Raw genomic sequence first — 15651 nt, forward strand, 5'->3', positions numbered from 1 at the left:
TAACATTTGAATCATGATATGATAAAATTTGATTTTTTTAATTTTGTTTGAATGATGATGGGAGTGTATGAACATCAGGTTTTAATATAAATAGGTATTATGTTAATTTGTCATTGTTTAAATGATTCTGGGAAAAAAGTGCATCCTGAGTTTGCAGACATGATTTGCAACTCAGTGTTTGCATAACAAAAATGCAAACGATGTTTGCATAATAACTACAAACAGTGTATTTTCCATTTGATTAAAAGCCAAAGTAGCATAATCGATTAAAATCCAATGAATTGGTTTATTAAAAAACAATCTTGATGGCCCATCATATTAAAATGTCAATGCAAATGAATGTTTTTCAAAAGCCAATGTAACACTCAGGACGTAAAGTGGACTGAACTAGTAAATGGCTTGTTTTTAAGCCACTAAGTCCATTATGTTCGCTTGTGCCATGCCTGTGTCTGTTAGTTCAGGCTGAGACCAAGGCCACTCCCAGCTTAGCGTACCATGAAGTTAAGTTATTCATTTATGAATCTTATACAATGTGAAAAATAACAAATATATTAAATGTATAATGAATGTTTTTCAAAAGATCGGGGGCTTCGCGCCCGAACCCCCATAATTTATCTATTGTTTAACAACTGCTTGCAATAAACAAACAAAATGCAAACAACAATTTCAATAAATTTATTTGGAGACAACTCTTTGAAAGCACTGGCTGCTACGGATATATCGACGCAAACACATGGTTGCATTTCACACAGATGCAAACACATGTTTGCACACCATATGGATGCAACCAATTGTTTGCATATCAAATTGTTCTCATCAGGTCTCTGCAACACAGTAACCTAAAATGTATATCTAGAACAGTTGCCTGCAACACAATACATTTGTATACATTTAACCAAAACAAACATATCATATTAAAATGTCAAATAATCCTTTTATCAAGTAACATTAAAATGTCAAATAATCTTTTATCGAGTAACAATAAAGAAATGAAAATGTCAAAATTAATCTTAATTCAATATTGCTGCACATGTTCTCTTGTTGTGATGCGATAAATTGTCACAACGTCCACGTTTTTTCTTCTTCTTAAACTTGGCTACTCAAGCACTCTCAATTCTCACACTCCTTGGCCTACCAGGTGGTCTCTTATTTGATGGCGGATTAATGGTCGTCTCATTTACTGCAAACTCTTTTGGTTCGTCACCGTTTGGGATGGGAATAATGGCATGTGCATAAGTACTCTTAAAGCTCTCAGTCGTAAAATATGGTTCAACAAATTCAGCCATTGGTCGTCCATCATACTTGATAGCAATAATAGCATGCTCACAAGGGATGCATTCAACTTTCCATTTCAAACAAGAATAATATAATGAACTCAAATCAACTAATTGAGATAGTGAAGAACAGATTTCATACACATACTTCGACGACTTTACAACCTTCCATGTAGAACCGAACTTATGCCTTTGTCTTATGATCTTATCCATCTCCGGACTGAACAAACTAGTCCACTTTTCAGCTACTTTAAGTCTTGTTTGCATCATTTCCATCCTTCGTATACGACTAACATTAGAACTAGCTACATGTCCCTTTCCTCCCTAATCCATGAATTATAACTCTCGCATAAGGATGAACAAACCTCACCATACCTTTTACCGAAAAAAATAAGAGTTTGCCCATTTTTCAAATGGACAATTCTTAATGAAATCCGTCAAATGTCTACCACCAACTAACTCCATATCTTTAAAATGAATGATAAATTCATCCTTAGTCAACGCACGAGCAACCCGATACAACAAAGACTCGATGTAATCTGCTCTTTGAGCGCCATAACCAATTGCATTAACTATGTTGTTCCTAATATGCCACACACAATAACTATGGTATGCATCTGGGAATAGATCAATAACTCCTTTGATAATACTCGGGTGACGATCAAACAAGAAAGTATAAGTACGACTTCTATCTACAACACGAGCCAAATTCTCTAAAAACCAATTCCCATTTGAGTTGTTTTCAACACTAACAACAGCTAAAGCAATAGTAAAAAATCTTGAAAAGAAAACGTAGTTAAATAAATAAATTGCAAGTAGAAGACTGGTTAAACAAACAACTATTTATACCACAATACTATATTAAGTCATTAACTTAAGAAACCATACCAAACATGTTTGCATGACATATATTTGCAGAGGTTGAATATGAAAACATGTTTGCATGACATATATTTGCAAATATGGTTGTAGAACACACAGATGCAAACAAATAACAAACATGCAAACAGGTGTTTGCATACCTGATGGGCCTAAAAGGTTACCCTAAAAGGTCACCACCCGCAAGTATACAGGCGTCAAGTAATAATATCCCGGTAAGACCGGGGTCGATCCGCAGAGACTAGTCAAATCTATTCTCAATCTAAAAGTAGTAAAATAGTAATTTTGACTTTTGTGTTTGATGAGGAAATAAAATAGTAAAGCGAAACAAAAACAAAAGAAACAATGAACCACTCAGAGGAATGAATATGGAGAAAAAGTTAAAGTTTCTGAATCCACCTCGAACTATGATAAATAAATTCTCTTTAACTTAATCATGATTTCTAACTTTAAAACTCAATATTTGCTAAATTACCATTATCCAAATATCAGAAGATTTATCTTTATAAAAGAACATATTCAATAACTAAACAGATAAACCTATATTTCGATTAAAAGATACTAACGATTCAACAATTGACTATCACATGTTATAACTAGAAGAAATTGAATAAGAGTTTTTGTCTACAATAAAACACCAATATAATCATGAAAAGAGAAAGGAAAAATTATTTAACCAAGTTTGGGGCTTCATCTTCCACTTTAGGTGAAGATTTAGCAACACATATGATCAAGAATTATTTTCATTACAATAAAGAGACAAAATGATATTAAAAGAAATCACCTGAATGTGTTACTTAAGTTCTGATCACTATCTTTTTCTCTTTTTCTCTTGCTATCCCTTTTTATTCTTGATCCAATATGATCCTAATCCCCTTGCTCGGCTGCCTCTAATTTTCCCAGTGGCTTTGTCCCCCCCCCCCCCCCCCCCCAATTCGCTTTTGAAGAGCTCCTACTTTATAACCCTTAATTCCCTCATGTCAATCTCGGCCAACTCCTATGCTGCTTTGTTGTTGATGGAATGAAAATTAGTCAACTTAGTAAATCCAATTTGAATCTCATTTGGAAGTCTCCCACGTGAACCATAACTTGGTTAATTTGGTGCCAACCAACATGGTATTAAATGTGTAAGAATGAAAGTAATGGGTGGAGATGTGTTGTTCATAAAGAAGCAAATAATTGATGGGGTGATTATTCCCTTTAATGAGTTGGTCCCACTAAAAATAGACGGAAACAAATCAAATGTTTGACCACTCATGCATATTGCGTGATGACTTAATATCACTACAATTGAATCCTCCTTCACGTGCCCATCAATGTCACTTCCAAATCTAATCCGACCACCCTTAATATTTTAAGCTCAAGTCCCTTTATAGATATCTAATTGTCGAATATGCACCACAATAACTATTCTTCGATTAATCCTGAAAAACATGTCAGTTCAACCAATTTTATCAAATTTAATGATTAACAAACATAATTTTGACGATAAATAATTGAGTTCTAGCGAACTCATCAAACGTCCCCAAGTGAGTCAGACGACTTCAAATCATCTTCAATTCTAGCAACCTCTTCATTTTGGTCTAAAGGATTTCAAATTCGGCACACTGAGAGGATATTTCAATATTTGGTTCCATTTGGGCTCAATAACGATGTTTTCGGGAAAACTATAGTCCTCTAAGATTGTATCCTCATCATTATACACAGGGTGTTGTGTATTGTGTTCTATATTATCTTGGTAATCCTCTTCTATAACATTAGTTGTCCTACAGAGCATTTGTTGTATAGTTCTGCAAATATTTTCAGTCTTTTTTCTAAAATCTGACAAAACTCGGAAGTACTCTTTTGAAGATCACTAACAGTTTGGGCTAATGAAGGTGATGCTAAATATGGAGAGTCAACAGTTTCACCGTTATCCCATTGAGGTTGAGACACGTGTGGAGCATAAGACTCTCCATTACTCCTCCTTAGCATACTAATAGCTTCGTGCAATAAAGATGAAGAGTCAACAGTTCCACCGTTATTCCATTGAGGTTGAGACACGCATGGCATATAAGACTCTCCATTACTCTTAGCTAGCATACTCATAGTTTGGTGCAACAAAGATGTAGAGTCAACAGTTCCACTGTTATCCCAGTTAGGACGAGACACGTGTGGAACATATGACTCTCCATTATAATGAATGTAAGATGATCTATCAGAATATCTATAATGAGACTCATTACCTTCTTGCGGTTGACAATAATCCCAACGATCATCATTATGCAAATTATAGCTAGGTTGACGAACACTATTTTGACCATTTGCTAAGTACCACCATGGTAGATTTGAATAACTCTCGTCCCTTCTGACATTATGTTGGGACCACGATCTATCCATCTCTCTTTTAATTTATTTTTTTTTATTTTTTTTTCGAAACCAAAGAATCACTACGAAGACCCTAAAGGAAAGCAAGCACAACCAAGCTAACTCCACCAAGCAACCTAAACAAAATTTAGCAACAAGTTGATTAGACTTAGATTTAGTGAATGAGTTTGTCAGATTCACCCTAAAAATCTAGACAGCTCCTACTTTGTAACAAAGCTTGAACTATAATTTGTTATGAGGGTTACTCCGTCAAAGTACTACGGTCACACATTCTTGGAGACAGCCAACGATGAACATTGTGATAGCCGTCCTACCTTCGGTAACGTTTCCTCTTCTCGAGGTGATCTTTTAAAGAATTGAGTGACACTTCCTTTTTAGGAATGCCCAAATAAAAATTAAGTCCCTCAATTGTTTCAAAGATCCTATGAGCTCGAAACTTTAGGGGTTAATGTCTAAATCAGATTTTAATTTTTAGGTGAGGTTTAGGATCGTGAATGTTGTTACCTATTTGGACAAGAGAACGGTGATGAAATTCGTCTCCTATCTTTCAATTGGGTTATTGCCCTACTAGAATGCTTATACTAAACAATTCGGTTAAAGCAATTAGGCACACGAAACACACAATTACCCACTGACAGGAGATTCGTGGGTGATCAACAAGTTACCTCCCGTTTTAGACGGGCGATGACCTTTGTAGACGACCCGGGCCACTCTCCCCTCGAGTGTTCGAACCCGAGGCTTCGTTTTGGTTTTCGGTTACAATTTTAAAAGCCCTCCAATTTAGCGTCAAAACTTTAAAACAAAAAATAAAAACTAGAAAGTCTAAAGTCTCTCTCTCACCAAAAATAAAAATAACTAAAAATATAATGTAAATTTCTTCTTCTTGAGCTCCTCTCCTTGTTGCGCCTTTTTCTTTGCTCCTTATCGTTCTACACACCAAAAATGGAAAAGCAACTCAAAGTGTCCAAAAAATCAAACCTTACCAAAAATAAAAACATTCCAAGATTAAAACAAATTTAAAACTTAGTCCCAGGCAGCGGCGCCAAAAACTTGATGGCCCTAAAAGGTCACCACCCGCAAGTATACATGCGTCAAGTAATATTATCCCGATAAGACCGGGGTTGATCCGCAGAGACTAGTCAAATCTAGTCTCAATCTAAAACTAGTAAAATAGTAATTTTGACTTTGGAGTTTGACGAGGAAATAAAATAGTAAAGCGAAACAAAAACAAAATAAACAATGAAGCATTCGGAGGAATGAATATGGAGAAAAAGCTAAAGTTTCTGAATCCACATTTACTATTCTTCGATTATTCCTGAAAAACACGTCAGTTCAACAAATTTTATCAAATTTAATGATTAACAAACATAATTTTGATAATAAATAATTGAGTTCTAGCGAACTCATCAATACCACACATTATTCCAATCATGTGCCTGCATACAGAAACCTTAAAAAGTGTACCTACAACAGTTTCAAGCAAATTATCTTTGCATACATTTAATCAGAAAAAATTTCATATTCAAATGTCAAATAATCCTTTATCGAGTAACAATGATGCAAACAACTATTTATAACACAATACTAAACATAAATTCATTAACTTAAGAAACCATACCTTCGTTACCATTCTTTGCACAAGCTGTTAGTAAAGTCCCCTTATATTTGGATTTAAGATGCGTCCCATCAATCCAAATAACAGGCTTGCAGTACTTAAAGCCATGAATACAAGCCTCGTATGCTATAAAAACCCTTTTAAACTGATAAGTGTCCATATGAAGTTGTAACTGCACATACCTAACAGGATTCCACTTCATAATGGACTTCGTATACCAATCAAGTTTAGCATATCCAAATTCCTCATCACCAAATGCAGATACAAGTGCTTTTCTTTTTGCATTGTAAGCAATATGGTGCAGGATTTTAATACCATAATCTGATTGAAAAAATTAATAATAACTTTGTTTTTCTTTTTTGGATCAACCTTTACTTCACTTTCTATCAAATTAGATACAACACTAGAATGAACTGATGACTTGTTTATATCAGTAAAACCCCCACCACAAGTATGCTCAGGAACATATTTATTCAAATAAAATAACGATGAAATACCATAACTTGAACAACCATGAACCTTCCACCCACAACCCTCAATCGGACATACTACTACTACCCGATGAGCATTGTTCCTCTTCATTCTATACTCAAAACAAAATTTGAAGGAATACCTATTCAATGCAAACCTAAATTGATCAGCACCTCCTTCAAACTTCTGACCAACTTCGGTAAACACAATCCCCAAGATTCAGACCGGAGAGGATGTTGGAACAACTTCGATGAAGAACCAGCTTGAGTAAAACAAGATGAAGAATTAGATGACTCAACTAAATCCATTTCCTGAACATCGAAACAAATATGTTAACAATGATGCAAATACAAAAGCAATGTTCTACCCAATTGTGCAAACACCATTTACAGAACAAATTCATCAAAAATAAATGTGCTCATTCATCAGAACCAACAAACCATGTATGAAAATAATCAAACACAAAACCAAAAACAATCTATAATAACATCAAATAAACAATTGATATTTAGGTTTGAAGATTCATCAAAAATCTGTTAACAATGCTGCAAATACAAAAGTAATGTTCTACCCAATTGTGAAAACACCATTTGCAGTTCTACCCCAATTGTGCAAACACAATTTGCAGAATAGATTCATCAGAAATAAATATTTACTCAATCATCAGAACCAACAAACCATGTATGAAAAAATCAAAACAATAAACATAAAGCAACCTATAATACATAAAATAAACAAGGGTTATTTCCCTAATGGCCCCCAACTTTGTGACCAGCTTCCCGCCTGACCCCCAACTTTACGAGAAATACCCATATGGTCCCCTTCCGTTATAACACCGTCACTCTCTCTCCTCCATCATGTTTTCCCTCTCTGCCAACTCACGCCACATCATCTGTTACGCCACCTCATCACCTTCTTCGGCAGAGGTCGCCGGCGACCTTCAAACTAAAAAAAAAAATAATTTCTCTATTCCTCTCTCTAGAAATTTTATTTTTCCTCACCCTCTCTCTCACTCTAAAACTCCGGCGAAGGGCCTTCGCCGGAGTTTTAGAGTGAGAGAGAGGGTGAGGAAAAAAAAAAATTTCTAGAGAGAGAGAGGAAGAGAGGAAATTTTTTTTTTATATTTTTTTAGTTTGAAGGTCGCCGGCCGGAAATTTGGCCGGCCGGCAACCTCTGCCGGAGAAGGTGATGAGGTGGCGTAACAGATGATGTGGCGTGAGTTGGCAGAGAGAAAACATGATGGAGGAGAGAGAGTGACGGTGTTATAACGGAAGGGGGCCATATGGGTATTTCTCGTAAAGTAGGGGGCCAGGCGGGAAGCTGGTCACAAAGTTGGGGGCCATTATGGAAATAACCCAATAAACAGTTCATGTATAGGGTTGACGATTGATCAAGTAGATAGAGGAATATAAACAGAGCAAACAAATCAAAGATAAATAATAATCTATTATATAAATAAAACTAGGTTAAATATTAAGAAAACTAACTTACAGTAAAGAAGATGAACTTAGGAAACAAATGTGAATGTTGATGAACAAATTATGGAACGAACCAGTGAAGTAGAAAACTTCGGCAAGATGAAAAACTCCTAATTCTTTGTATAAAAAGAAAACTAAGAGAAGATGAAGACCTAGAACTACATATGAATCAGTGAAGGAAGGAAAAAAAACTTCAAATCATCGTCTTCTCAATCAAAAATCTCTGCCCTAGCTTTCTCCCGTCGAGTTGTAGTCGTGAGGTAGAGAGAGAGAAAGCAAAATAGAACAAAGGTATTATTGGAATAATGAAAAAATTCTTTTAAAATTTTGACCTGAATAATAATTAACGAAATTATTTTAAACCTAACCTCTAGTTAGCCTTAATATTTTGATAGGAAATGAGTAATAGTAAAAGATTGTGGCTTTTTCAGCTATTTTGAAATTATTTACTACATAAGTCGTCATTCTCCAAAGTTAAAAAAATGGTTATTTCCCAAATAGTTCCTAACATTGTGACCAGCTTCCTGCCTAGCCCCTAACCTCTCGCCGGTGAAGACGATGAGGTGGCGAGAAGATGAGGTGGCAGAGAGAGAAGATGAGATGGAGGAGAGAAGGTGATGACTAGTTAACGTTGTGCTAACGGTAACTGAAAAATGGGCTCATCTGGGTATATTTGATAAAGTTAGGGGCTAGGCAGGAAGCTGGTCACAAAGTTAGGGGCTATTTGGGAAATAACCCTTAAAAAAAGTGTTAGTATTTAATACCGGCCAGCGCTTTGGGGAAATCAAAATAGTTTCCGGGGTGTGAAGACTACGTAAAAAACTAGTCAATAGTTGACCTGTATATTTTCCAAATGTTAGGGGGAAAGCAAACTTTTTGACCATTTCTTCTCCATTCCAGCAAGGGTTGTTGGAATCCGGTCACCACTATCATCACCGAAATCCTCCCACCACCATCATCACCAAAATTTGGACACCACCATCATCACCAAAATCCGGCCACCGCCATCTTCACCAAAATCCGACCACCGCCTCTCTCTTTATCGATCTCACTGCCTCTCTCTCACTATATCTCGTTCTCTCTATCATTGGATCTCGTTTTCTCCGATCACCAAACCCTAATATTCAGTTTCGCTTTCATTCACCCTAAACTCGCTCTCTCTCCCTCGACCCGTCTCTCTCTTACCATCTCTCTCTCTCTCTCTCATACACAGTTCCGGCGAAGGAAGCTCTTCCTACGCCGGAACAAGACCTCGAGGAGAGTTTCACCAAACCCTCCTCGAGGTCTTGTTCCGGCGAAGGAAGAGCTTCCTTCGCCGGAACTGTGTATGAGAGAGGGAGAGATGGTAAGAGAGAGAGGGGCCAAGGGAGAGAGATACCCTTAAAACTAAGAGAAAGAGGGAGAGAGAGAGATCGATATTTAGGGTTAGGATTTGTATTTGAAGGTCTAAGAGAGAGAGACAAACAATAAGAGAGAGAGAGGGGAGAGGAGGAAGAAATGGTGGTGGCTGTAGCCGGGGATGGTTGTCGGAAATGGTGGCCGGAGTTGAAGATGATGAAGAAGAAGAAGAAGAGGAAGAAGCAATGTTTAATTTCCCTTTAAAATTTGTTTCCCCGCAAAATTTCTAAAATTTCACATACTCCCTTTAAAATTTGTTTCCCGGCAAAATTTCTAAAATTTCACATACTCCCTTTAAAATTTCATACCCGGCAAAATTTCTAAAATTTCACATACTCCCTTTAAAATTTCATACCCCCGAAACTATTTTGCTTTCCTCAAAGCGCTGGCCTTTAATACCTCGTCTACCCACCCGCCCTCTATATCAGTCCAAAATACTCGGACGTTTTCTGTCTGATTAGAAAAACATGGAAATGAACAAGGACCTGCTCTCTTTTCCGTTCTTAACTCACACGCTCTCGTTTCTCACCAATTCTCGGATCCCATTCTCTCTCCCTTGTTCTTTCACTCACTCTCTCTCTCTACGGCTCTACCTCTTTCTCTCCCGTCTTCTTCCTTTTTGAAAAACCTCATGAATCCGAAAGAGTAAAAAAAAGAAGATAAATTCAGTACGAATTGATTATTTGCTAGTCTGATCTTCAGTTATTCCATACAACTCTTTCCCGGAAGGAGCAGAAACAGAATATAGACGAGAAAGGAAATAACTCATGTAACAACGAGTAACATTTGAATAGAGCTTGTCTGAATAAGGATTATTCATTAAGAAGAAGAAGAAGAAGAAGAAGGAAATGGAGAGTTATTTGAATGAAAACTTTGGAGGAGTTCTAGCAAAGAATTCATCTGAAGAAGCACTTCAAAGATGGAGAAATGTTTGTGGATTTGTCAAGAACCCTAAGAGGAGGTTTCGGTTCACTGCTAACCTCTCCAAACGTTATGAGGCCGAGGCTATGCGTAAAACCAATCAGGTTTTTCTTTTTGGTTTTTTCATGATTTATTTTTCTCCATTTGTTACTCATTTTATATAATTCTTCTCCAAGTTTAGATATTTTTGTGCAGCTGCCAGTTTGGTTTAGGTGTTTTTATTGGAAAATGCTAGGGAACAAGAAAAACCAGACATACTCTAGGCAGAAATCCTATATGAATTGTCAGTTTGACTCGTGTTTTTCATGATTCTGATCCTACTTTTTCTTGTTCTCTAGCATTACTCGTTTTAATGGTAATTCTTTTAATGCAAATCAGCAAATGGATTAAAAGCTAAAACTTACTATAAAAAGTATGGATCAGCTTGCGGATTGCAATTTTTGTAAGATATTGAAACCAAAGGGTGATTAAGGATGAGACTCTAAACTTTGGATTAAGATCTAATGCAGAGGAATTGACAGAATAGATGAATAAACATATTCATGTATTTGACAGTTAGGGTTGAATCTAATGGTTTGGCTTAATTGTATGATCTGGTTCAACTAATATAATGATATCTTTGAGGTGTTCCCAAATGATCGAAGGGAATCAAAACTAGCAATTTGGTTCCCCAACTTATCATGGGTAGTCACTAAAACTTCGATAACGCATAGAGAATTCTGATGTGTTTAATTTTGTAAAATTTTTCTTTTCAAGTTGTTAGACGGACGCACCTTTGAAAGGCAGATGAGATTCTATTTGATTTGTTGTGATTTCTCATAACCGAGCTCTCCCACATATTGTAGGAAAAGTTAAGAGTTGCAGTTTTGGTTTCTAAAGCTGCACTGCAATTTATCCATGGTAAGATCTTTGCTAATTCGAACACAAAGCTGATTTTAGTTATTATAGTTATTCATTTTGATTCCATTGGTTATGTTCAGGTATAACTTTACCTAGTGAATACATTGTGCCCGATGATGTAAAGGCTGCGGGTTTTGAGATTTGTGCTGAAGAATTGGGTTCAGTTGTTGAAGGCCATGATGTAAAGAAGTTGAAAGTGCATGGTGGGGTAGAAGGTATAGCAAACAAGCTCCGAACATCGACAGTGAACGGGCTTACTGGTAATGCGGATTCATTGAATTGCCGGCAGGAACTTTATGGTATCAACAAATTCACTGAAAGCCAAGTTCGAAGCTTCTGGGTTTTTGTTTGGGAAGCCCTTCAGGACATGACTCTCATGATTCTAGGTGTTTGTGCATTAGTATCTCTTATTGTCGGCATAGTAATGGAAGGATGGCCGAAAGGAGCACATGATGGTCTTGGAATAGTTGCAAGTATCCTGTTGGTTGTATTTGTTACTGCTACCAGTGATTACCGCCAATCACTACAGTTCAAGGATTTAGACAAGGAGAAGAAGAAGATCAGCATTCAGGTTACAAGAAATGGGTTCAGGCAGAAGATGTCAATATATGATCTTCTTCCTGGTGATCTAGTACATCTTGGAATTGGAGATCAAGTCCCGGCAGATGGGCTGTTTGTATCTGGATTTTCTGTCTCTATAAATGAATCCAGTTTAACAGGAGAGGCTGAGCCTGTGATGGTTACTTCTAATAATCCTTTCCTTTTATCTGGAACAAAAGTTCAAGATGGGTCGTGCAAGATGCTGGTGACTACTGTCGGCATGAGAACTCAATGGGGTAAGTTGATGGCTACTCTCAGTGAAGGAGGAGATGATGAAACTCCATTGCAGGTCAAACTCAATGGGGTTGCAACTATCATCGGAAAGATAGGTCTGTTCTTCGCTGTTGTGACCTTTGCAGTTTTGGTACAGACCCTGTTTAGCCGAAAGCTGAGAGATGGGACCCAGTGGAGTTGGTCTGGAGACGATGCCTTAGAGATGCTGGAGTATTTTGCCGTGGCAGTTACTATTGTTGTGGTTGCAGTGCCCGAAGGGTTGCCACTGGCAGTGACCTTGAGTCTTGCCTTCGCCATGAAAAAGATGATGAACGATAAAGCACTTGTTCGTCATCTTGCTGCTTGTGAGACTATGGGATCTGCTACAACTATTTGCAGTGACAAAACTGGCACACTTACAACAAACCACATGGCTGTTGTGAAAACCTGCATTTGTGGAAATGTCAAGGAAGTAAATTCAAAGGACAATCGTAGTTTGTGCTCCGAAATTCCTGATTCTGCTTTAAAGATCCTTCTCCAGTCGATATTTACTAACACAGGTGGAGAAGTTGTAGTTAACGAAGAAGGGAAACATGAGATCTTGGGATCACCAACGGAGACTGCTCTGTTAGAGTTTGGCTTGTCACTTGGTGGAGATTTTCACGCTGAGCGCCAATCATCTGAAATCGTAAAAGTTGAACCCTTCAACTCCGAGAAGAAGAGAATGGGGGTAGTGCTACAACTATCTGAAGGAGTTCTCCGTTCCCACACCAAAGGTGCTTCAGAAATAATTCTGGCTGCATGTGACAAGGTTATAAATCCTAATGGTGAAGTTGTTCCGCTGGACAAATCTTCTGTCGATCATCTGATTGATATAATTGAACAGTTCGCTGGTGAAGCTCTTCGAACTCTGTGCCTTGCTTATGTAGAAATGGAAAAGGGATACTCTCCCTCAGATCCAATTCCACTTACTGGATACACGTGTGTAGCCATTGTTGGTATTAAGGATCCTGTTCGTCCTGGGGTAAAGGAAGCTGTTGCAATTTGTAGGTCTGCTGGGATCACAGTACGGATGGTTACAGGGGATAACATAACCACTGCAAAGGCAATTGCTAGGGAATGTGGAATTCTAACAGATGGTGGTATAGCGATCGAGGGTCCTGTATTTCGAGAGAAGAGCTTAGAGGAACTACAAGAACAAATTCCAAAAATTCAGGTTTAAAAATCTAAGATCCTGTTCTCGATGTTGATTGAGAATGTGTCGTGGTGGACTTATTGAAAAACAACAATTAATTTTTCTTTTTAATCTCAGGTGATGGCTCGATCGTCGCCTCTGGATAAGCATACTCTGGTGAGACACTTAAGAACCTCTTTGGGCGAAGTCGTTGCAGTGACTGGTGATGGTACAAATGACGCTCCAGCACTTCATGAAGCAGATATTGGCCTTGCAATGGGAATTGCTGGAACTGAGGTAATTATCCTGCGCCTTAAAATTGTCTAGAAGTTCCTTTTTCCGTTTTCAGTTTTTCAGCTCAAAGCATTACAGCTTAAGAATTATTCTTGGTCGATGATTTTTTGTCTACCCGATGCATCCTTATATCTCACCAAGTCAGTTTTGCTTCTACCATTTCTTGATGGTAGTGTGGCTTGTTCTTCAGTTCTTCTGATTAGATCTATGAAATCATTGTATTACGGGTAAAGCAGAAGTTCTCTACAGCCCAGACTAGAAAACTAAAATGGGCAAAAGTAAATAACTTGGTAAAATCTTCCAACGCATTATATGAAGTTCTTTGACTACCTATGAGCTTAATATATTAATTCAGATCGTTTCTAGTATATCTTGTATCTATGGCTTTGGTTATACATGAGAAATTCATGGAAAGGCATCAAGGTGTAGTTTAGAAATAACAAGAATCCTAGGCTTCACCCTCTCAAAAACAACAGATCAGATTGACCGTGATTATCAGATTTGAGATGTATTACTTGATTTGGTTATCATATGGATTGACTTTGCCTTATCTGCTCTATTTCCGACTATTTATCTGTTCGAAGGGACATATTTCTTCTGTCAATTGAGCAGTCTTCTTTATGTATGATAACCTACTAGTTATATATAATATATTAGAGGTCTGATTCCCTCGATTTGCAGGTTGCAAAAGAAAGCGCTGATGTTATAATCCTAGATGACAATTTCTCCACAATCGTCACAGTAGCCAAATGGGGGCGTTCAGTCTATGTTAACATTCAAAAGTTTGTACAGTTCCAATTGACAGTCAACGTAGTTGCCCTGATAGTTAACTTTTCCTCTGCTTGCTTAACTGGTAATAACAAAATCCGCATACTCCTTTTTTTTTTTTTCTCTAGCTGGTTTATAACTTATTTTACGCCGATCATTCAGGAAATGCTCCCCTAACAGCAGTTCAGCTTCTATGGGTCAACATGATCATGGATACACTCGGAGCACTTGCACTAGCCACTGAGCCTCCTAATGACGAACTAATGAAGCGAACTCCAGTTGGAAGAAAAGGGAACTTCATCAGCAATGTCATGTGGAGGAATATCATGGGACAATCTATTTATCAGTTTGCTGTAATATGGTATCTCCAGGTTGCAGGAAAATCGAAGTTCAATCTCGACGGGCCTGAATCAGATCTGATTCTGAACACTCTAATTTTTAACTCATTTGTCTTCTGTCAGGTATATCTCTTGCTCTTATATAATTTAATGTTCTCCAATACGGCAAAAATCACCGAGTGAGTATTGGCGGGAATTAGTGATTCATGCATTAACTGTGGGGAAAGTCATTTCATTTTGTTCTTGGGTTTTCGACGTTGAATAGGAAACAAGATCCAGTTGTTCATCCAATAATAGAGATCTGAAACGACCGTCACTCTGTCAATCAAAAATAAGAATACTAGAAATGAGTCCCAAACATCTCTGAACAAATTCCAGTCTGCCAAACGACTCAGAACTGGTCAAACCCGTAATTCTTTAGATATCAATGCTTGGAGCCTCACTTGTTTGAATCTGCAAGGTCTCAGTCTGACTTGTTTAGTTCAGGTGCATAATCGTCATTGGTGGAAAATGCTACTTACACTGCAATCGATAATGTTGTGCAGGTTTTTAATGAAATAAGCTCAAGAGAGATGGAGAAGATCAATGTTATTAAAGGCATACTAGAGAACTATGTATTCGTGGCTGTTCTCTCTTGCACTGTGCTATTCCAAATCATGATCATCGAGTTTCTCGGTACTTTTGCAAACACCTACCCGCTCACATTACACCAATGGGTCATGAGTGTTTTCATTGGATTTCTCGGCATGCCAATTGCTGCCTTAGTCAAGATGATCCCTGTTGACATGTGAAGTACTTTCCGGTATTTTTGTGAATGACACGGTTGGAAAAACCAATTCTTCTATAACCCGAAAGAGCATATGCGCCAAAGTTAGGGCTGAAATGCTTGCTTTTGTTGCTGATTTACGCTCACAACTTTTTGTAGACAGACTTTCAATATGGATTTTAGAGTTTACCTAAA

General features: G+C 37.5%; 2 protein-coding genes across 2 annotated transcripts; one reads left to right on the forward strand and one right to left on the reverse strand.

Annotated features, from left to right (window-relative positions):
* Positions 1–1100: 1100 nt before the first annotated feature.
* Positions 1101–6914, reverse strand: LOC147538050 (uncharacterized). The gene is made up of 5 exons (XM_086642936.1): positions 6802–6914; positions 6633–6718; positions 6139–6456; positions 1788–2032; positions 1101–1598 (listed from the first exon to the last, which is right to left on the reverse strand). The coding sequence occupies exons 1-5, from the start codon at positions 6912–6914 to the stop codon at positions 1101–1103; spliced, it is 1260 nt and encodes a 419-aa protein (XP_086499062.1).
* A 2947-nt stretch (positions 6915–9861) lies between these two features.
* On the forward strand, positions 9862–15651 carry LOC147538051 (calcium-transporting ATPase 2, plasma membrane-type-like). The gene is made up of 7 exons (XM_086639456.1): positions 9862–10507; positions 11249–11303; positions 11384–13332; positions 13429–13587; positions 14266–14437; positions 14515–14813; positions 15236–15651. Exons 1-7 carry the CDS (start codon positions 10331–10333, stop codon positions 15479–15481), a joined length of 3057 nt encoding a protein of 1018 aa, XP_086495582.1. The 5' UTR covers positions 9862–10330; the 3' UTR covers positions 15482–15651.

This window comes from Eschscholzia californica, unplaced genomic scaffold (genome assembly GCF_041429995.1).
Source record: "Eschscholzia californica isolate CP2 unplaced genomic scaffold, dmEscCali1.0.p SCAF_5, whole genome shotgun sequence".
Classification (NCBI taxonomy): Eukaryota; Viridiplantae; Streptophyta; class Magnoliopsida; order Ranunculales; family Papaveraceae; genus Eschscholzia; species Eschscholzia californica.

Excerpts from the sequence above, each read along its gene's own strand:
- LOC147538050 (XM_086642936.1), bottom strand. The coding sequence starts at position 6,914 with ATGGATTTAGTTGAGTCATCTAATTCTTCATCTTGTTTTACTCAAGCT. Across the intron at positions 6,457-6,632 it reads TCATGGTTGTTCAAGTTATG|ATTATGGTATTAAAATCCTG; the intron begins GTATTTCATCGT and ends TTTTTCAATCAG. Across the intron at positions 1,599-1,787 it reads TCGAGTCTTTGTTGTATCGG|GGAGGAAAGGGACATGTAGC; the intron begins GTTGCTCGTGCG and ends TTCATGGATTAG.
- LOC147538051 (XM_086639456.1), top strand. The coding sequence starts at position 10,331 with ATGGAGAGTTATTTGAATGAAAACTTTGGAGGAGTTCTAGCAAAGAAT. Across the intron at positions 11,304-11,383 it reads TGCACTGCAATTTATCCATG|GTATAACTTTACCTAGTGAA; the intron begins GTAAGATCTTTG and ends GGTTATGTTCAG. Across the intron at positions 14,438-14,514 it reads TTCCTCTGCTTGCTTAACTG|GAAATGCTCCCCTAACAGCA; the intron begins GTAATAACAAAA and ends CCGATCATTCAG.